The 23,287-nt window shown below is 45.3% G+C and overlaps 1 protein-coding gene across 1 annotated transcript; it reads right to left on the bottom strand.

Annotated features, from left to right (window-relative positions):
• Positions 1–18,781: 18,781 nt before the first annotated feature.
• Positions 18,782–22,333, bottom strand: EVX1 (even-skipped homeobox 1; the record flags this gene model as incomplete). Its single annotated transcript, XM_084206323.1, has 3 exons — positions 18,782–19,403; positions 20,122–20,372; positions 21,901–22,333. The coding sequence occupies 3 exons, from the start codon at positions 22,331–22,333 to the stop codon at positions 18,873–18,875; spliced, it is 1,215 nt and encodes a 404-aa protein (XP_084062449.1). The 3' UTR covers positions 18,782–18,872.
• Positions 22,334–23,287: the final 954 nt, after the last annotated feature.

Here is a 23,287-nt window from a genome sequence, read left to right on the forward strand (position 1 = left end):
AGGTGATTATGTGCTGGTTTTTTCAGCAGAAATATTTTGTCATTCAGGTAAAAAGCTGTTGACCTAAAGAACAAGTACCTACTATTTTGCTTCTTTGCACTGGTCACCGTGTGCTCTCAGAGTGTACTTACTGTATGTCATTCCCACCTTTGCCATGAAGAAGGAATTATTCATTAACTTTGCCATCCTATTTCTCACTGCAGGACCCACAGTTTCACAACAGCTGCAGCAGCCCATTATGATAACCCAGCCATGGTCTCTCACCTAGCCAAGTTCTTGGTGGCCCTTCCCGTGATACATACAAAAAAATCACTTTTTGTTTGAGCTGATGGTAGAAATCCATCACAGATACTAAGAAGATCCTGGGGTGGGTCTTTCTGACATCTGGGATAGATTCCTGGTCATGTTTGCCCTGTGAGAGCTTGGTTCTGATACTGCTGAGGCAGGAGAATGTTCATGACCCTGGGAACAGAATTCCACTGAAGATGGCTTTGATGGAAGAGTGAAATTGGTGTTCTGTGTCACAGAGGACTGAGCAGTAGGAAGACCTACAAGATGGGAAAGCTGTCTGGTGTCAACTCCATACAAGGAGAATCTTCAGGAAATTTACAGCCACATCCAAAGACTCTTTCTTGAAGTAAAAGTTAGGCAGGATCTAAGAACAGTCTCTAAACTCTGTATGTTCTTTGCTTTTTTATTGTTAAATTTCCCAGGTGCTAAGAGCTGCGCATTCTATCCTGGAACTGTCACAAGTCAGCAGTTCTGAAAAGTTCATCACACATCTAACTCCTACAGTAGAACAGGAACTGCTGGCTGTCCCCACATCCTCTGAGGGCTCAGTCAGGAATGTGTTGTAGTTGTATTCTGCCATCACCAAGAGGATCCCTTTCCATCTGAAATGCCATAGTTCATTTCAAAATTTAGCTGAGAAATCAGTGCCTACTTTCAGATAGATAGATAGACAGACAGAGATAGATAGATAGATAGATAGATAGATAGATAGATAGATAGATAGATAGATAGACAGACAGACAGACAGAGGTAGATAGATAGGTAGATAGGTAGATAGACAGAGGTAGATAGGTAGATAGGTAGATAGGTAGATAGGTAGATAGATAGATAGATAGATAGATAGATAGATAGATAGATAGATAGATGGATGTGTCTGTTCTTTACTTCCCTTAGTGGGTTTACACCCCCTATCTCACACCTCTGAGGTTAATGTCCTTGTTCCCAAGCTGTGGCATGTTCTGAGGTAGAGGGACTTTCTTGTGTCACAGTCCAGGGAAGAAGCCATGATTCAGTGGGTCAAAGACTGAGAACACAAGAGATTATGGCTTTGTAGCCACTCAGCCTTAAAATACTCCTACAGATCTCTTGAGAGCCACAATTTTTCAATGACTTGCATGATGACAAGTTTGGGGAGCATCTCAAAGGGATGATAAAAGGTGCAACATTGAATAAAATCCACAAATTAATAAAGGCTGTCAGATTTCAAGATAGGGGAGAGATGACCTATGTTTTTCCAAATAAAAGGTCAGCAGAAATTTTTAGCATGGGAAGAACACCATGTTTTTCTCCATATTCCTTCTTAGAAATAGCAGTTTATTTTCTGCATAAATATGTGTGTATATATAAAGTCACCATGCACTCTGCACCCAACATATAAAATTTCTATGATGTTTGGCAAAGTTGAAAGTTACTCAAAGGAGGATCATATCATAGGAAATACCAGGCAGCCACAGTAACAGGCAGGGTGACCTATCCAGCCTACAGCAAAACACATGGCTAGAGAGCATCATGCACTGGCAGATTTTCTGTTTCACATCACTGACCACATATTTCAGCGAGGAGCTAGTGCAAAAAAGTAAGTGTGGGAAAAGAGAATATGGAGCAGATCTCTGCTCTTTATAAAATATATAGTACTGCTATCTGCAAGACTATATGGGCCAGCAATTTGGTTTCCAAATAAAAAGGAGCAATTTTTCATGAGCTTCAGCTGGGACAGGATCTCAAAAGTGGGAACAAATAATGTGAATGGTTATGTTTGCCCATGTGCCTTATGTCTTTCTCATCTAGTCCTGTGGCACAACAGGTGAAAGACCCCTTACAGTAAGTAGGAGGGGGCAGAGAAGGCTTAAACTCAGGCACTTTCAAGATGATAAGACCAAGCTGAAATCCTATATAAAAGGTATGCAGAGAAGCTATTAAATATCAAACTGGCAGTTGAGGAGAGAGGTTGTGCTTGCAAGGAGAACCACTGTTTCCACCAGGCTGGACCAAGGAGGGAGGGATGGTCTGTCAGGGACATGTCACAGCTGATGGCTGCTTGCAAAGCCTGCAGTGGCTTAACTGCTCACAGATTAGAGGGAAACATATTTAGGGTTCTCTTGACACACACAGAGATGGCAAGGAGGCAGGAGGCATTCTGTTGCTCATTCAGTTATGAGCGACAGAATGCCTCCTGCTTCAAAACTGCAGATAAGCGTTGCATTGCTTTAGTGTCCCCAAGCTGGGCTGCCTCATTTCTTTATAGAATTTCCCCAGATGGAAGTACCACAAGCAAGTGTAGTTATAGCAATTCTTTCTGGTATAATTTGTCTTTTGGGTGAGATTTTTGAGAGCTGCGAGTGTTCTTCCTCAACATTTGAAAGGTATATTTTATTTGTTTCACCAAAGTGATATAGTAGCTTTAAAATGCCTTGTCTGAATTTCTAAGTCCTTATGAATTCTGCTATAAAAAATTAGACTCTCCTACACATAGACAATTTGGCTTCTGCTCTCAGAGATGTGCTGTATATGCACACACAACAGTCTTTGTATAAGTAACATCTGTAATGTTATATTTACTCTGATTAATGAAGAGAAAAGCGTTAGATCTCCTGAGTCCTTAAATGCTGTTCTGCAATTATGCTACAGCTGATCTTTATTGTTTGAGCTGATTATTCATCTCATTTTCTCATGATTGTCTGAAGTTGCTTCTTTAAAAATTTGGTCTTGCTATTAACAACTATTATTTATTACCCTTATAGAAGGCCTGTGTCTGCAGCAGAAATGTTGCACTTACAAGTTTGCTTTTACCCAACTTTGCTTGAAATTGTTTGTTCCTGCCATTTCTCTGCAAGCTCCAGGGATGATCTAAAAGGTAGTGCATTTATCAATAATACTTCAGAATTTGTTATGTGTAATAGTGAGGTTTGGAAACAGGTGAATAAGACCAAACCATTTAAAATGCAAATGTTGTCAAAAACAGGAAGAAAGTTGTACCAGACCCATTTGTTTGGCCTAAATGCTCAAGGCTTCTTTAAGGGAAGTGAATGAATTTTGCAGAGAACTGAATCTGATTAGGATGAAAAAATCATGACTAAATTCTAAGTATGTACCTACTAAGAAGGACTGAGAGTGGTTTCAAGGCATGTACCTCCTCACCACACTTTTGGAAAACCTACCCCAAGCATCTGACAGAACAGGGAGATCTGGTAGCATAGGCTTTGTTACAAATAATGATGGCATATTAAAGCTGCTGTAAAAAAAGGTAGCAGGAGCTCTAGACCTCAGGTCCCAGCAGTGAATCCAGAAGCTGGCGTTAGGCACTGGGACTTCCTCTCCAAAAGCACAGAGGAGAAGGCATAAGCACAGAGGGACATCCCCTCCTTCAGTGGAGCCTGCATCCTGGGATAGGACTTTGGGAACCAACTGGATTACACCACGTACACTTTCTGCCTGTACCTGAAGGTTTCCTTTAGGAAAAAAAAAAAATTAAAAATCCAGTTTTGTACAGCCTAGTCTCTCAAACTGTTTGGAGTCCCTATCTCCTCATCCTTGTTTCCTTAATGTCTAGAGTCTGGCAGCAGTTGAATAAAATGTTTCTGGGATTAGGCAATTGCTGGACAGAGCTTCTTTGGGGGACAGATACATTGGCTCTGCTAGAGTTAAGCCTGAGGTACCTTTACTGATATATAGACAGGCCTTGTGTGAGGGGCAGAAGGGATTTTAAAATTACACTGTTGGAAATACAACAGGAGAAGTAGTAGTGTTCTCTTACCTATAATGTGTTACTGCAAAGATAAGGAAGAAAGATGCAAAAGCAGTGAATTATTAGAGCACAGAAAAGTTTAATGTAGGTATTTTAAGAGAAGCAGATAAATGCAAGAGGAATTAGATGTGTTATACAAAGCATCAAAAAGAAGAACCATGAAAGAAGCAGCTCTTTAAAGGAAATAAATTCTGTTTAGCAGAAACTACCTCCTTGTTGAAATGTCTGTCCCATTAAGTCATCAGTCTGTGTGGTAAAGCCAAATCACACGAATGTTAGCAGACTAACAGACTAAACAAAACTATCTGTGACAAAATAAAGGATAAGTAGGCCACCACAACTTTAATGCAAAGTTGTGAAGGTATTTGAAACACAGCAGAAAGCACGTTTTCTTAATCCAAGTATCTAATAAGCACTGAAAGAATGAAGCATAGGATTGGAAACACATGCCCAAACAATGTGTGACTGCAAGGGGAGGCATGGTGCAGGGACTGGCTGTGTTTCCAGTACCCCTGGAGAGAACTGACACCATGCAAAGGTGTTGGCACCAGTCTCCAATAGGAAAATGCAGCTGGAGGGGGAAGCTCTGTTAATGAAACAAAAGCTTTACTAAGTCTCTTAATTAAATCTACACAGGTATATTCTATAGCTGGTTGTCTTCTGACACTGCATAGAAATGGATTAAAAGTGAATTCCAAATAGACAGTGAAGCTGAACGTGACGTGATCACAGCAAGCGCTGTGCCCAAAATTTAAATTCAAAGCTCTGCACATTTCAAACAGCGAGATCAAAATGAGTCTGTTTGGTAAAGCTGTTCTGGCCTGCCTGCTAACAGATAGAAGTGCCTGAAATTGTGGAAGAGAAAGTCCCAAGTGTGCTTGATTGAAGAGCAGTCTGCAAACACAGATGATCAAATTGAGTAGATAACCTATCTATGGAATTGAATTCTAGACTTCCTTTCAAAGAATGCCATGGGACATGAAAGAATACAGGGTGCAATAAAGGCGTGTAGCAAATTTTATATGTCTAAGGCAATTTCAAAGAGGGTGGGAAAAAAAAATCAGCATAAAGTAAAAATTAATAGCTGCTCCCAGGCAAAGCCATAGAAAAAGTAATGTAAGATGCAATCAACAGAGAATGACAAGACAGCAAAACAATCAATTGTCACAAAAGTTTGGGGGTTTTTTTATGTCTGCTTCATTAAGGAAGAATCTCTCTTAATAGTTTATGCCTTTTTTTCTTTTTATAATATATTTTGTTGGCAAAAATATCTGCATTTTTCTGACAGACTCTGCATGCATTGATTTAATCCAGATTTTAATATAAAAAGTAAACTATTTGAGTGTAACACTTATTTAATAAGTTGAAAGCTAGATAACTAATAGATCAACAGAAGAGACAGTCCTCACCTGAGGGAGAACTATCACAGCTCCTCCAGCAGTTCTTCTATGAGTCACCACTGCTCATTAATTTTATCAATATTTTCAGGGGAGGAATTGCTGGAAAAGAATGTGAATTTCTTTAGACATAAATGTATTTTAAGGACTTGTCACTTCTACTAAATTACCTGAATCAGATGGTCAGTGATCCTACATCTGCTTCCACATGTGACTTTATCACTGGATATGGATCTGGAGTAGCATACAGTTGAAAGGCTGAAACTTCTGAAAGATTGAGAATAACTGAATGTGAATCCCCAAGGTGATGTGGTAGCTCATAGCAGTAACTCAAATGGAGGTAACAAGTTGAGAGGATTTTTAACTATCTGTAGCATAAATCCATCATTAAAATTCAATCTTTACTTTGAAAATATTGCAGAGTTATCAGAAGAATATTCAGAAAAATGCTGGAATAACTATCCAGATTCAAGGTACAATTTAAAATTTATCTAAGTGCATCCATGTACCTTCACTTCTAATTTGTCATCACTGAATGTTGCATTGAAGATCTCCATGGTGGCATAAAATGACATGAGATCACTGAAATCTCTAGGGAATGTAAAGTCACCAGAAAAGACCTGACATGAAATATATGAAATATATGAAATATAGTGATGCCAACAAATCCCTAAGCTGTTGACTAAGGGCTATGGGATGTAGCTATCCTTTGCTAAATCAATTGCTTTATGTCTTAGGCTTTCCAAAGCAGGGTATCAAACTGGATGCAGAGATAAAAATGCCATAATTGGTTAACTGTCAAGTTGCAAACAGCCAAAAAAGACTTTGAAGTGACCAAGATGATCGTGTTAAAAAATGAGAATCAAAGCTCTACATAAACAGAAATTTTGTGAAATCATCCTGTGAGCATCATCCTCTGCAACTTGTGGTAGAGGGTTAAAGAAAGACTTTGGGGATTTGAGAAGAAAGCAAGGGGGGTGGCTAGATAATATCTGTAACAACTTTTTAGAGGCTCTTCCACACTTGCAAGTTACAAAGGTTGTTCTCAGGACTTAGCTTCTGGTCTGAAGTTGAACTTTTGCTTCAGTGGAAGAACATGGAACATGTAGTAATAGGAGGGAAGTTGCATGAAGAGTGTGTTTTGTCCATGGGTAAGGGGAGTGGCTGTGAATGAGATAGAACTGCAAGAGGGTTTTAGTACAGTGACTCCAAGGAAGACAGCTGCATCACACAAACATGCTTCCAGTTGCAAATGATACAATGAACAACAAAGTTTGAATCAATGCAACGAAGAATATGAAGAAAATTAATTCTTTGGATTATTTTAGAAAAGTGGTAGGGTGTGTGGATAGCACAGACAGAGAAGAGGAAAGTTTTATCAGCGAGAAGATAGTCATCAGCACTGGCACCTGATGGGGTAGTCATGTGAACAGTGAAAGGAAAGAGGGAATACCAACTTGGTGATTATAACTTACAACCAACTGGTCTCAAAAGCATATGGATTGATGTACTAACCAACAAAGACCAGGGTGATGACAGGTGTGTGTCAAAACCTGCCAAATTAAACCCAAGAATGGGATGCTTTACCTCTTGAACATTTGTCTGCAATATCTAGGCATAAAAATAGCAGCATCTGGACAAACTCAATTCAGCATGTGTGCAACTTTATCTCATGTAGCTAGCAATAAACCATCACTGATAGTTTCTAAAAATTGTGGATAAACCCACATCTTGAAAGGCATGATATCCAGCATGGAAAAAAAAATTTTTTTTGGATCTTGTTATGATGTATAAATTTTTAGGCTGGAAACTGGTGGGCGGCTGAAGGCCGGAAATACATTGCATATGAGAAATATCTGCATGGAGGGCAAGTTTCTGACTCCAGAACAGTCCTCAGAGAGAGTGGAATGAAGGCAAAAATCTGAAGTAAAAAATTGCCATACAACATACAGAGAAAACTGTATTACACAGCAATTAGCCTACATTACCTGTTATAAAACACAGGAAGTTGACAAGGGAATCTACAGACAACAGGAAAAATACAGGAGTAATATGCAGTAAAAGGGGTAAAAAGCATTGAAAATTCTAAAGTATAGCAAAACCAAAAGAAATCCTCTCAACAGTGTGGATCTAATATTAGCTGTAAGTGCAAAATCAGTGTTTTAATATTCAGTTTAAAACTGAAGACTTAATCTTCGGGGTGATGTAATTTTAACAAAAGAGTGAAATAAAGCCCTTTTTAAAAGATTATTAACTAAAGAAGATATTAAACAATGCCTACTGGGTTAGAGAAATAATCAGAGAGTTTGGAAATTCCTTAAAAAATAAAAGAAAATAACAGTGAAACTGACAAAATATGAATTTAATAACTTGCATTCCCCTCCCAAATATTTCAATCAACATAGTCTTTAAGAAAAAATATGTCTTGACATTGCATGTCTGATTTATTTTAATGAGATTATGGGTTTAGTTTATATATGTCTCAGCTAGGCTATAAGGAATTTACACCTAGACATTCTAATCTTAACATATTATATGTTATCCCTACAGTATCCTCAATCAGTAGGTGCCAGCAACTATCTAAAGCAAGTTAAAGATGGACTAATTTGAGGAGCACAAAAGAGTGCCAGTGGTATAAACATCATCATGAAATGGGATTATGGCTAACATGATTCTGCACAGACTGGGATATTCAGCACTCTTGGCTGCTGTAATCAGGTGGTCAGAAATACGTACATACCTGATGTTAATCAAATTTGTGTCAAAGATGCACTTGCCATATTGTGTATGTGGCGCCTGCCTACCTACACAGCTACCACCATGTCTCTGGAAAACTGTTCATACAGCAGAACTATCATATGGCCTATATTTTACTATGAATCCCTTTTATTTTCCTGTAGTAAATCTGCTTTTCCGGGTATCAGGTCAGTCCTGCAGCTAAGGTGCATGAATGTCACAGAGAAATTTGAGCTGACAAAAAAAAAAAAATAGTCTAAATATTGCAAAATACAAAATAATCATTGAGGAACCCAGTCCTAACATACTGAGGAACACATCTGAAAAGACAAAGGTGGAGAAAAGCAGTGAAGAAATGTGTGAACGTGCAGACCTATGTCAGTGCTGCAGAACTGCAGTTGGGCTACTGCAGTTCTTGGTTGCTTGGACGAGAAATATTAAATGGAAATAAAAAGACAGGCTGCTGATGGAGCAAATGCGAAATACCCTGATACTGTGTAGGTAGTTATGGCTTTCATGCTTTGAGAGAGGAGACTGTGAAATTGGTGACAGTGTAAGAGAAAGCCTCACTCAGAGCTCAGTAAGTGGAGAAAGTGCCGCACACAAATTTCAGGTTTGCTTAGGTTGTCAGAGCAAAAATATAGACGTACTTTATTACCATATGCAAACTTCTTTAATGGAAAATGCTAGATAATAAAAGTTCTGTAATGTAGCTGAGAAGAACAGAAGGATAAATTCCTGAACAGGTTTTATTAGAAATAAAGAAACTTGGAGGCTTTCTATTTTTCTGGTCTATTCTGTTAGCTTTAACCAATGACTCATGGCTAACATATACTATCAAGATTCTCCATAAGCTGGTAAGTCAGGTCACATCAAGCACCTGTTTTGAAAGTCAAATATATCATATTGTACTCAGTAAAAATTAACTGGAAGAAATCTAATGGTCTGTGATGTACAGATCAAACCTTAGATTCCTCTAGATTTAACCTATCAGTTTATAAAGAGAAAGTTTAACAAGTCTAGGAAATTACTAATTGTACGCTTACAAAATGATGATGCAACAGCAAATCTGATTTCTGATGGTGTGCCAGATTACAGGAGACATCAAGCATCCCTTGCTGGAGGGGTGGTTATGACAAACTGAAATGACACGCACACAGATGCTCTAATTTACAGCCGCTATTTCAAGGAAAGGCTGTTGTGAGAATTATGCTCCTGCATAAAAAAGTGATTGGGGCTATGAGGGTAGATGATTTTGCCCTTGGTGGAGTTCTATGCCAATGATATGTTGTTGCCATAGCACCATGAAAATGTGTGGAAATGTCACTCTAATTGCATAGTGGGGCTTTGAGAAGCTTAAAGTCAGCCTTGGAATATCTTCCCTTTGGCTAAAGAGTGAGACTGTCACTGAAGACAAAGTAAACACAAAAATTGACCTTGGCTGTAGGAATTGCTTAAGAGTCTGAATACACTAAAACTTTGTGATATGGCTGATCATCACTTGCTCTAAATCTCTGGTGACTGCCCGTTTGTGGTGTTAGGTGCAATTTGGGTTTGGCTGGGGAATGCTGATTTGGGGAATACCCTCTGAGACAATGCCAGGGAAATGAGCACTGGGAACCAGCACAGAGATTGCCAGCATCTCTGATTCCTGCATCTGGATCTGGAGAACCCACAGCAAACTCCCATCAGTGAACATGACTTTCTTTTTTTCCGTGGAACAGTATCAGAAAATGGAGGTCATTATGTCCTTTATCCTGTCTTGCGCTATTATTTTGCAAATGCTTGCCCACAGCCCTTGAGATACAAGTGGCAACTGGAATATAATACAAAAAAATTAGTAAATGGGTCAGACACATGGATAGTGACTGACCTAATGACATCAAAAGAAAGGAATCATAAGTGATGCCACAGCTTTCTTTTTCTTGGAGGAGCTGGTGTCATGATCTGATGTTAGATTAGATTAAATGGGGACACAGAGATGCAGGAATAGCTGTCTCCTTACCATCAACGCATGATTCAGTTGCTCAGTGTTGCAACATAGCTCCTTTGTAAAAACATGCCTTTGTGACCCAAATGACACACAGGCTTTCAGGTGGGAAGCTGTGACTGCCAAAGCAGAGGGAGAGGGGTATAAGGTCATGTAGCCTCTATTTTTTGGTACCTCGAGAGACAGAGTTAATGGGCAGTTATGCACTGCTTGGGGCTGAGAGTGGCTCAGACATTCAAACTTGTCAATTTGCCTAAATCCAAATCTCTGCTAAAACAGGAGCAGGTTTAGCAGAAACAAGCCAGCACCAGTCAACAGGCTGACTGCTCTCCCACCTCCAGAATAGACCCCACTCCACATTTCAGGTGGCTGAAATGGGAGCATAAACATTGGCAAAGTTAGGAATTCCATCCCCCCCCTTTTTTTTCCCCCTTCTCTTTCCCGCATGATTTTTACTTTGTTTTTAGTTGTGAGAGGAGGCAAGACTGTGCTACTATGCAGCTACTATATAGTAAATCAGACCTTTTGAGTTTGGATTAAATTTTACTTCAGGTCATTTATGGAAAGTGATTTTGGAACCTATGACTCAGTGTCTCCACATTAGAGAAAACTTCCATCCCTGAAGTACACTCAGGCTTGAGTAAATGTTAGAATAATTGTAGGATAATTCCCAGGAGTAATTCATATTAATCATGTGGATTTAGTAGTTGCTTTATTTGTTCTGAAACTCATCTTTGATCCTGCACTGCAACAGAAGTAAGCAAACTTCTGCGTAGGCAAAGATGCATTTTGGGATAAGTTAGGACGTTCAGAATTTGGTACTGGACAAGAAAGACAAAGAGAGTAAAATGTTTATTTAATCCAAATTTAACAAGGTAAAATCAAGCTATTGAGAAAACTGGCTGACCAGGCTGTTAGGGTCTTTTCCCTTGAATACAAAAAGGAGAGTACCCATCCCAGTGCTCAGTAAGGCCTCTCTGTAAGGAGTGAGAATATGGGATTTTCAGGCTGTGATTTTTGGAGTCAGTGCATGACCCATATACACGTAGCTTCTAGGGACTGTAGATAAAAGATGCCTCTAATGTAACCCTGTATTGCAGGTGGTGAAATGACAGTATTTTAACGCTGAAAACACGGCTTCAGAAGAGCAAGTAAAATAGTTCAGCTTGCAAATATCAATCAGAGATGCTTTCTTGTAAAAATTCTGGTGGCTTAGTTTTGAGGTGTACCCGGGTACTAGGGATTGATGACTCCCGAAACAGCCTCGAACTGCTTGCCTTCCCCAGAGACGCCTCTGCTAACAGCGAGTTTGAGAAGTCAGCATCCTTTCCGTTCTGCCAAATTGATTTCCTTATTAATCAAAAAATCTCATCTTCCTCTGGCTTCAGGTGACTTTTTTTCTTAAAACGTTTTATGACTACTCGAAGAAAAAGAAAAAATGAAAAGAAAAAAAATTTAAAAGGAGAATAAAATAGAAGAAAACCAGAATTACTTCAAGGTGAGCTTCCAATGACTTCTTGCTCCTTTTGACAGTTCTTGTCAACGACGAACTCTCCCCCGTCTCTCTCTCTCTTCAAGCACCTTCTGATCTCAGAAATGTATTTTATTCATTTGATGAATGAAGAGATCAATTTTTCTTTCGACCAAGCACTTTTGGTTTAGAATCAATTGGCGAAGCGTTTTCCTCCCTCCCGGTTAGAATGTTTGCTTTGTTTCTTCCTCCTCCTCCTCCTTCTCCTCCTCCTCTCCCAAGGTAAATCTAGACCGCTGTAATGGCATCTAGATATACAATTGCTGTCATTCAAATAAGACGTTTTATCAAGCGTCTTTAAATCTGCAGTCAGCCTCATTTAACCTCTAAAATTACGCTTAACGGGCGACCTTCATTAGCCAAATTGGAAGGAACGTGCGGTATGTGTTAAGCAGCGCCGTTTCCACGCTGGTGACCCCCCCCCCCCCCCCACCTCCGCAGCTGGCGGGGAGGGGGGCGTCGATCGCCGGGGTCGGGATAAACGTGGGAGCATCTACACCCCACGTCCCTCCCTGCCTGGGCACACGGGTGTCCGTGGGCACGGAGCTCCCCGGGGCGGTTTGCAAGCAGTTGGCCTCGGGTTTGCTCGGTCGTTTCCCCGCTCCTTCTCCGAGGGAGAGGGATACAGGATTCCTCACGCCCGGCCGCGTTATTTATCTGTTACCTTGCGAGCGGGCAGAGCTTGCCGAGGGAGCTCTCGCCGCCTCAGCTCCCGGGTTGCCTGTCCCAGAGGACACCAATTAAAGGCACTAATTGGACAGCGATACATCAAAGTCTGTCGCTGAGACCGGCTCCTTGGAGCTCTGGGGGTCCTGTAGGCAGGCTTTTGTTTTAGGCACCGCTCCAGCTCCCCGTGTCGGGCTGCGCACTCCCCTGGCCCGCTCTGCTGCCCGAAACCCTCACGTTTCCCAGCCCAGCAGTGCCCGTGGGTGAGTGCGCCCCACGCTGCCCTTTCTAGTGCGGGAAAACTGCATTGGTGCGGAGCTCCGGGTTCACTGGGAGGACGTCTCACTTTGTGTTGACCCACCTGTGCTGACCCTCGCACACTCCCACCCATGAAACCCGTCCCTCTCTGCGGTCAGGTTGCTCCCAGGGGCTCTTCGGTGAGCCCCTCGTCCCCAGCAGTGAGACAGAGCCCGAGGACCCGCGCTGTCCAGCAGACCTCGGAGCTCCCACCTTCAGAGTCCCTTGGATAGAGGATGTGGGGCCGGGTCCTACCCCTGCCATACCCCGGGTTTTCCCTTCGCACTGTATTCCCTATGCGCTGGGGTAAACCCCTTTGGGGCAGCTGGTGTTTCTCCGAGCCCGGGATTACCCGTCGAGTCTGGGCAGGAGCCTGCAAGAGCCCCAGACAGGGCCTCAGTGCCAGGGGAGCTCCAGGTACATGGGACGTGTTTGGAGAAAGGATGAGAAGTGGGAGGAGGCAGTTATACACCGGGACCCTGACAAACAAGTCTGGTCTCCTCCTTGCTTTCCAACTTTTTTCGAGAAATTAAACAATTCTCCACATTACGAAAGTGCTTTATTTCAACTTTTGTAGAAGCTTTATTAACCCTGAGTTATTCGGGACCTCCGGTTTTCCCCGATGAGTCTGCTCCGAGCCCTAAAGAAAGACCCGGCGCTTCCAGGAGTGGTGCAGTGATTCTTCGCCGTCTTCATCCCGAGCCGGGCGAGCACCGCGCCAGAGGGAAGCTGGTTGTGGGCAGGGCAGGGCCGGGCCATTCGCAGGGCTCGGCCTGAAACAGGGCTGCTGGCACACGTGTATTCATATATCTCGATAGGAGCCAGTCAGAGGCAGAAAATGACAGGTCTCCCCGCAGGAGAGCTCGGCATCCCCGGGCTGAGCAGCGGCGCTGTTTGTTTATTCTTGCGTGATTAAAAGCTGCTTTTTAACGTGTCCTCACTGCTGCCATCGCCCTCAGGAGCAAAGCACGGCTCCGTAGAAACTAGACTGGGTGGCCCACGAAAGAGCGCGGGTGGTTGTGCTGAAAAGCACAGCAGCCGATACGGCAGGGATGGAGTTTGGTGATGGTCCCTTTTATCCCCCACCTGCAGCTCCGTTCCTCTGCTCAGGCCGGGGAGGATGTGTGGGGAGAGCGAGGAAGTGTTTGATGGTTTACTGCCCACGGAGGCATTTGTTTTTCATTTTGCAAACTCTTCTCTTTAAGTAATTGTTCCTGTTAAGAGTGTATACCTTTCACTGGGCTTCAGCGCGCTATAAATAATCTCGATGAAGATGCAAGGATATGACTTTCACAAGATTGGACAATTGATTAAATCTGTGACCTGCAATTGCGAATAATCTTGGAAGGCTATTTAAACAGATGAAGGCCTAAATTGTCTTGCTTGTATCTGAATTAATTTCTCATTCATCATCATTATGGAGTGATTGGTTCTATTCAGGCTTTGCAGCCTGCTGGAACGAAACTGGATTTAAATGAGACTGTAACACAATTTAAATGCTCCCCAGATTTAACGAGGCCAATCGAGCAGCTGCAATAAACACAAATATTTTTCTAAACAGCCTTGTTTTAAATAATTACTTAATACTTTCATGTGATGTTCTTAAGTGGCAATTTCTGTCTCTGAAGTCCTAGGCACTTCTTTGCAGAGAGGGCAGCAGGGAAAATCACTTTATGTGTTTGCTCTGCATGTATATGTGCATGAAATACACCGATTGAGATTCTTTAAAGTGAGGTTTGTAAATATTAGTGTTAACCTGCACTACAGTCTTGGTCGTAGATACACTCAGTGTAGGTAATTTTTAAAAATTAAAAAAAAAAAAAAAAAAAAAAGTGGGTTGGGAGCAAACGGTGAAATGGAGGCCAGAGGTTGTGATCTATTTGTTTTCTCGTAGGAGATCTTGAACTAGCTATTTCTTCTTCCTCCTACCTGAGAGAGAGAGAGAGAGAAGAAAAACTTCCTAAAACGGCTCCAGTTCCGGCGGGGATCTACCCTAACCTATTGTAACCGCATCCCTGCCTCAGTATCAGCTCTCCAGGGTCAGGATGGGACTCTCCCGCCCTACAGAAGGAGAAGCGAGAAGATCTGAATGAAGCAGGCAACATGTAAGGGGCTCCGGGTAGAAGGATGAAGAAGAAAGAGCGTGGAGCTGGTTTCTCTCCCTCTTTACATCCACCCAGGAACCTGATGCGCCTAAATGAAGCCATTTGTGTTAAAGAGACTTCAGCTTATCCTGACGTGGGCTTTACCCCAGGGTGACACTATTGTAAGAGGCAGGACAGCGAGCCTTGGGGTAACATATGGTGGAGGGTGTTTTCAGGGGCTAAACTCGGTAGTAAAATAAAGTAGCCAGGCGAGCAGGAGAATAATAGAAAACAAAAGGGTCTTTCAGATAGACAAACCAAAAAGCTAAAGGAGCCGCATGCTTTTCTGCAGGTGCTGGCAAACGACCGAACAAGCCAGCAGAAAACGTGAAATATGGAGAGACGATTTGCCAATGATTTAGGCGCTGAAGTAAAGCATAGTGCTGGGAAAGCAGATCCGATCCAGTTTAATCATACAACCTTAATAAAAACATATAGGCTGAGACGGGAACGTAAGCGTCAGTCTCGTTGCTATTTCACTTAATGGTACAGGAGGTGACAGATAAAACACAACAAAGATGGGTTGAGTGATTTGATAGTAAAGGACCAATTTAATGCGCGAGTTACAGCGCTGCTCCCCGGGATCGTTTAGGCTTAACCCGTTCTCTAGAGCTCATCTTCTTCCTCTTCTGGTCCTTTTTTTATTAGTAGTATTATTATTCAGTTGTTTAAAATGAGCATTATCCCAAACATATGCAGCGCAATCAGCTCGGTCACACTTACAAGAACACGCTTTAATAAGGCAATCAATCAAACGCTAACAAGGCGCGGGGGGGGTGGGAGGGACCGCCTTTAGGAGCTGAATTTGGGTGGCCAGGGAGCGAACCCGATGTAGCACATGGGGTACCCCGAAGGAAACTCCACTCCCGCTGGTGACAAGGGGCCAGGTGCCCATCGTCGGCTCCCCCGGGGCCTCACCCCAGTTTCTCGAAGGGTCTCATCCCCGACCAGGGCGAGGCCATGGAAACCTGCCTGCCGGGTGGCAGCGGCTCGGGGCCAAAGGCAGAACCTGCTGCCGGCTGGGTGCCCGGTATGTGCCCTCGCCGCCGTCAATGCCCCACGCGTGCCCGGAGCCAACGCCCCACGTGTGGCCGCGGACACCACCACCGGCGGCGAAGGTGTTAACGGCATCGGCCCCACGCAGCAAATGGAAAATTTCATTATGAAGTAATGAGTAATTCCTCCCACTGAGATGTATTGTTATATCTTCCACTTCAATTTAGGAGCACAGCGGCTCAATTACCTAGAAAATACAGTCAATTAAAGGCTGCTGATTGGACACGAGGACGGATCATCGATCTTGTACTTTCCAATATCGCTCCAGACACCTCATTTTCCCTCCCCTATTAACTGAAAATACTCTTGGCATTACCGCGACCCGCAGCCTATTTACCTGTCGCAGGCAATCTCTGCCCTGTGACCGAGCCGCGGAGAAATTCACATCCACCCTTTGCCGCACCATCCTCCGGGAGTGGGCTACCGGGAGGGCGGCTGTGGAGCCGCGGGGACAGGGGGACCGCGCCGGCTGCGGGCGCTCCCTGTCCCTGCCTCCCCGCTCCCCGTTTGCTCAGGGGGGATGTCCCGGTCACGGGTGGAATTGGATGTCAGAGGCTTAAACGCTCTTTTCCCCCACACGCTCCTAGATATACAAAATACACTTAATTGGGCGCCAGCCGATGGCATTTTCTGAACCGGTCACTCTGCAAGAGCAAACTGCTGCCGCGATCGCAGCTGCAGACTCGGTGGGATCTTGGCCTGCGCTCCCGGCCCAGCAGGTGCCTCTGCCCGGCCCAGGAATGAGGGGTCGTGGGCTTTGTAGGAGCCCCCGTTTTTGGTGGACAGTGCTCATCTGCCGTCCTACCCCTCCCCCGACCTCTTCAGCGCTCCCTTCTCCCGGGGTTGCTGGAGGAATGATATCAAGCACTGGCTCCGCAGCTCCTATTTTATCGGACTGGTTCTTCTGCCTGCTAAAAGACAAAGTAAAAGAGGGGGAAATGCTTGCAAAGCTCGGATGTTGTTCGGCTCTCCCCTTGAACGTTGTTTACAATTGTTATTTCCGGGGGGGGGAACGGGGGACGGGACGGGGAATCTATTTGTGAGTGTCCAAAAAGGGCCATTGCTTTCCATGTCCATGAGGAAATCTCATTTATAAAGGGTGGAATAATCTGGCGTTAATGATTTAAAGATTGTGACTTTGGATGGGGTTTTTTAAAGCTCTAATAAACAATATTTTTTATTGGAAAAAATATATCTTGGCACGCCCGTGTCTCTTCCCTGCTCTCCATCCGCTATAGGGAAACGCTGCTATGCATTCCCTCTCCTAAAGACAAAAAGTCTCCGGTGTGGCAGTAAACCAGAGGCTTCTGAGCAATTTAGTACAAAGTGGATACAGAAGTGTCAACAAGTCTTTGTTCTGTCCAGCATTTATTTTCTTGCTTGTTGAACTGTAACTATTAGAAACTGCACGGTGAAATTCGTCTTAGGCAACATTTTAACCTTTTTTTTTTTTTTTAACAAACACGACAACAAAATGGGTGAGAGGTTGTTAAAACGTGTCGTTATTATCGGTTTTGATGTTGTTATTTTTGTTGCTATTAAGTTTTATTCCGTTATGGTAACAAATTATGGCAGTGTAATTTTTTTACTATTTTAAACAGAATGAAAAAAATCATGTCGGTTTTGGAAGAAACCACTATCCAGCTCCGTGCCCGTGTTTTTGGTTTGGTTTTTTTTTTTAACTTAGGGTTACAGAAATCCAAGCAAAAGCAATTATGCTACTTTCTTCCGAAATGCCTTCTGGATAGGGGACGGGTGGGTGAAAGAAATACTCTTTAAGAAGGAAGAGTGACCAGTGTGCAGGACACACACAAATGCAAAGATCAGGGATGGAGAAAGAAACACAAAACCCGACAAATGAAATAATTACTTCAAAAATAAGATTTAAAAAATAATAAAGAGAAGACACAGCAAGGAAAAGGCAATGAGAGAACTGAAGGCTGAAGTACAAAGGAAGGGAAATCGCCTTTGCTCCAATTTACAGACTGGTGATTGTCTGAAGGAGTTGTGCTCCCTGTCACCTCTAATCTCTTCCCTTGGCGGCTTGTTAGCGTTTGGCACGGGGTCTTTGCTCGCGGAGCATTGTACATTCGATATTCAAAAACCCTCTTTACATATACATCACTTGCTAATTTCGTCAGTGTGTGCACATTTCAGTGACTGATAATAGGACATTGTTATTTAAAGGACAAATAGCTCTGACCCATAAAGATGCAGGAGCTCGTATTTTTCCCCTGCCAGCTCCAGTCTGCCTCTTAAAAATAAAATTTGGAATGAAAGAGGAAATGAAATGCTGGATTTCTGCTCGCAACGAAGGACGAGACAAGGGAGGGTAAAGAATGCAATTAAACTACGAAAGTAATGTACAGAATGACAGGTTTTCTTTATGGTAAAGCATTGTTATTTTCCATAGAGACAACTGGATAATACTGCCGAGTTGCAAACCGGAAAACCTTTTGGGGTTTGTTTTTGTTGTTTGTCTGTTGTTTTTATTTTCTGAACACTGAGGGATTACATTTTTGCTTTCTTCATGCGCACAAGCCATTTCGTTATCAAGATAGTGTTTCTTTCAAGTATTTCAGATTTTCCTTCTCCGTCTCATAGATTTGTGCATAAGGTTTGTTGTGATCCGCAGAATCCCCCAGCCCTTGGGAAGAAGTCTATCCACGGAAAAGAGAGTCCCAGCACATTTCTGTATGTGGCTGGCTGGACCATATTTCATTCGAGTTGATTTTCTTTCTCCTTCGTGCCTAAATTCCTTCTTAGAAATAAATCACTAGTAATTCTTTCCTTCTTCTTTCTTTTGTTTTTCCCCCCTTGGAATGTAAATCCTTTTAAGACTGAGCTATTTTTAGTCTCTTTTTATTTTTTTCCTTTTTTTTTTCTTTTTTTTTTCTTTTTTCTGTGAGTGTCCGCGGCTGAGGAGAGAACACGATTAAATAAACATGGGCTGTAGGTACATTAACTCGAAGAGAAGTCCGGGAAAGGGATGAGTATTTAATAACCCTGAGAGCAAGGTTTATCTCGTTAAAGGTACTTCTTCTCTCTGGTCCATGGAAACTGAGGTGGCTTTGCTCAGCACAGAGGGCGTGAAAGTGAGAAAAGAGTCAGTCCTGGTTGTGGCCGAACAGGTAAAGTCTGATCCGGAGGGTCTCTGCGCCAGCCCGTTGGACTGGCCGCTGTGGCATGCCAGGCAGGAGCAGGGACTGCCCCCGGCGCTGCTGAGTCCATGAGTTGGGGCAGGGTAGAGAGAGGGATGTCTGAAGGCGCACAGCAGTTCAGGTCTCGGGTACGGGTGGGAGAGGACCCTGAAGGTATCCAGAGGCCTCAGGGGGGTACTGAAGGGGGTGGCGGCAGAGGCCGATGTGGCGCCGATGCCCATGTGGGAGTAGTAGGGCAGGGGCAGGTGGGACGGGAATGGGTACGGCAGGTTCCCGGTGGCTGCCGCGTGGCTCATCATGTACGTATAAAACGCCGGGTCGGCCGGGTGAGGCCAGGTCATGGCCAGGCGCTGCCGCTTGTCCTTCATCCTGCGGTTCTGGAACCAAACCTGCGGACAGAGGAGAGGCGAGAGCCGTCACCCGCCGCCGCCGCTCCCCGCCTGGCCGCCGGCCCCGGCCCTACTCCCAGGGCGGTGCGGCGGACGTGGGTCTGCCGGAGAGCGGAGACCGGCGCCAGCTTTCTCTCCTAGAGGGACTTGTCAGCACGTACAGAGGGATCAGTTAAGCCCCTATAAAAATCTACAGGGAGACCCAGAGGAACAGCCCTTTCAGGGTGCTTGTTTTCCTCTTTGCTTGTTAGGGCTTGTCCTGCTCATCCCCCGTCCCTGGGTTCTGGCCAGCCGGGCGGCTCTGCCTCATTGCTGCCCTTTCGCATCCAGAACTACCTGGGATTGTTGCTATGGGGTTTATTTTCATGTGCAAATGTTTTGGAAAAGGCAAAGCAAAGCGAGATCGAAACAAGATCTGCTACTGGCTTTCTCTTCCCTCCCCCAAGAGCTGAGCGAGATTTGGACTGAAACGAAGGGAGGATCAAAAATAATCTGCTAGGGAGAGGGCAGATTAGCGGCGCTGGCCGGGATGGCTCCGGGAGCCGTGTCCCATCTCCCGCATTGCTGCAGGGTGCGGGCAGGGCCAGAAAAGGGGCGGAGGCGGGGGGAGCTGAGAGGGAGGGTTATGCCGGCGAAGTGCTTTCCCGAGTTTTGCAAGGAAGTTTGGCCATACAGATTTATATCGTGCTAATTGGAAACATGTCCGAGCTGCGTGTACCTTGATGGTGGTTTCTGGCAGATTTAGAGCAGCCGCCAGCTCACATCTCCGGGGCCTGGACACGTAATTCTCCCGGTAAAACTCCTTCTCCAGCCGGGCGATCTGCTCGCGGGTGAAGGCGGTGCGGTAGCGGCGCATCTGGTCGCTGGCGCTGCAGGCCAGCGAGCCCTGGGAGCCTCCGCTGCCTCCGCTGCCCTTGGGGTGATCCCCCCCGCCGCTGGGGCTGCCGGCCAACGCCTCGGAGCACGGCCCTGCGTGGGGAGCCCGGAGCAACGACACACGCTCGGAGGCGGGCGGGCACCAGGGATGCTCGCCGTCCGCCTCCCCAGCGAAGCCACTTCGGCCCCCCATTCCACCCCATCTCGCGTTTCCGTGCCTGGCCCGGTGTACTGAGGGTATTGGGGTACTGGCGTCCAAGAAGGACCGGGGAGGAGGGCAGAGAGAAAGGGGATGAAACACCGCCTGAGGGTTTGAGAGGGGCATATTCGCGCTGTCTGGGAGGTTACCTGTCCCCCGCCCTCCCCGACACACACCCCCCGCAATGGTGGTGTCTGCTCTCTGAGCCTTCCACTCGCTTCCCGCACCGGGAAACCGGAGCGCCGCAGCATCCCCCGACCCTGAGTGCCCGGAAAAGGCAGGTGTGCCCGCCATCCATGTAGCACGGCTCCGCTGCTCCTTCCTCCAGGCCAGCAAGGACCCAGGAGTGGAACAGCCATCAGACAGGGACGGTTCTCTCTGAGGGGAAGGTGAGGCCTTAGGGATCTCCGCTCAGCCTCCAAAGAACAGGATGGGATATTTTCAACGAGCCTCTAAGGGGCGAGGGAGGACAGACAGCGCTCTCTACGCTTCCCGATTTCTTGAAGTGATTGAGGAACAGGGAGGGGGGAGAAGTGGGTTGTTGTCAGGGTAGGGACGTCTTTGCCGGGCTGGGAAGGTGGGAATAGGGAGTGGGGAGTGGGGGCAGGGGGAAAAGGGGCCTGTCCGCTGCCTTTGCTTTCAAATGCAACTCTCCCTCATTGTGCCCGAGACCAAAGGCAATTAATTCATTGGGACCATTTCCGAGCTGGCGCCACCGAGACATAGAAGTGACAAGGTAATTTGGACCTCTCCTTTTTTTTTCTTTTTTTTTTTCTTTTTTTTTTTCTTTTTTTTTTTCTTTTTTTAACCCAACGTGCAAACAAGGCCCTCACTACCGCACTTGGGGCTGGCATGAGTCGGCGAGAGATTTTACAGTCTTTATGGGCGCTTCCGCACTCGCCCGGGCACATTTCACCCTGCAAAACCACAAACAGCTCTTGGCCAGAAAACCCTTTTGATCTTACCCCCACACACACACATACAAAAAAAAAAAAAAAACGCCGGTGAGGGGGATCGTAAGGGATTTCCTGAAGTATGCACTGTCTAGGCGATGGGGAAGAATAAAAATAAAATAGAGCAGATTGAAGAGGGGAGCGCGTGGTTGTCCTGGCCAAAAAGATCCTACGGGACAAGCCGCAGATCTGACGCATCCACGATGGGAAGCCTGGCTCCCCTCCAGGGACGCGGGGGCTGCCCGGTGTCGTGTCCTCTGACTCCCTAACAAGTCTCCCGGTGGCAGGGAGGTGAGCAAACAGTCATGAAAGAGATCACACACGCGCAGACACACACACACCCGATTTCTTTGCCCCTCGCTCGACTGGCGAGGGGAAAATCCCCTCCGAGAGCCCCCCCGCCCCACCAGTGCTGCCACCCAGCCCCGGGGCGGACGTGGGGCTGGAGGCATGGGAAGGAGTTGGGTACCTTTGCTGTGCTGGTACTCGGCGCTCCCCGTGGCGCAGTCCGGGGTGCAGCTCACCTCGATTTCCTCATAGAAATCCGACTCGGTGTCCGAGCTGCTCTGCTGCCCTTTGCTGGAGGGTAGCTCCGGGACGGGGGGCTGCTGTCCGGCCGAAAGCAGTGCTGCCGCCGCCGAGCGGCTCTCCGGCACCGTCCCTGTCCCTGGCAGCACCTCCACCTCCTCTTCGTCTTCTCCTCCGCCACCTCCTCCTCCTCCTCTCTCCCGGGACGACAAGGGGCCAGGTCTGGGGCTGATGCAGTTCCGATGGATCATCTTCTCCTGCGGCTCCGCAGCGGGGCTCCCCACTGCTTCGGACAAATTAGGCACCCTCTTGCCAACTAGAGCGCCAAGAGTAGTCCCCTCCAGAAACATCACCATCTCCTTCCTGGTTTCCATTGTGGCTTTGCTTAAGGGAGGGGAGGAAAAAAACCCAGATCTCTTCCCCCCCTCCCCGCTGCTCCCGCCCCAGCCTTGTACAAACCCAGCAACCCCCTCCTGCCAATGCAGAGGAGCCAGCGGTGAGATAGGGTGACCTTGTGATGCGAGCGCTCCACTCTGCTATGCTGCTCTGGGAGGGATCACCATTGCCCTCTTCTTTCTAAGCTGTCATCCTCAATGGTGCAGTCGTCATTACAGTACCACCGGTGACGCCACACATTGATTGCCAGTGGATAAATAGAAACGTCTGCCATTGGGAAGATGAAAGGAAGAGCCGGAGCGAATGGGCTAAATGCGTGATGCGCCAGGTGTAGGAGCCTGAGATGGAGAGGGAAGTGTGAAAAAGAGATGCATATGGAGCTGCAAAGATGTTGTAACATGCGGAGAGAGTTCCGCGGGGGGAAGCCTTGCCTGACAATTAAATAGCCCTTTGACTGCTTTAAGCCACAACCTTGATGTAGAATTGAGGCGAAGATCCTTAGCTGCATCCTGGAAGTGAGAAGATACGTACTCAAGCCTCTTCCTTGGATGCATTATTTATTGCTGGCAATCAGCTTCCGCCTAACTGCATATATAAGGCTTCTAAGAATCCTTTGCAAACTTGAGGATAAAGAAATGCGCTGCTGACATTTGAATGTAAAAATAGCTTTGTTTTCTTGCTCTGGGTCAATATCGGTTCCTATCGGTATAATTGTCATTGCTTTCTGTTTACTGAGATTAAAATGTTAGTTTACCATTTGGAAATGCAGTTATATATTTATTACTTTTTACATATGAAAAGATACAACTATTTAACTTGTAACTGTAGTTATTCCGGCTGTCTGCCGTTTATCGTTTGTTCTTATTTTTTTCCTTTGCTTTTCCCATTTTTCCATGATTCTTGCTCTTTTATCGAGGTTTTATGTCTCCTTT

This window comes from Fringilla coelebs, assembly GCF_963513975.1.
Source record: "Fringilla coelebs genome assembly, chromosome: 1".
Lineage (NCBI taxonomy): Eukaryota > Metazoa > Chordata > Aves > Passeriformes > Fringillidae > Fringilla > Fringilla coelebs.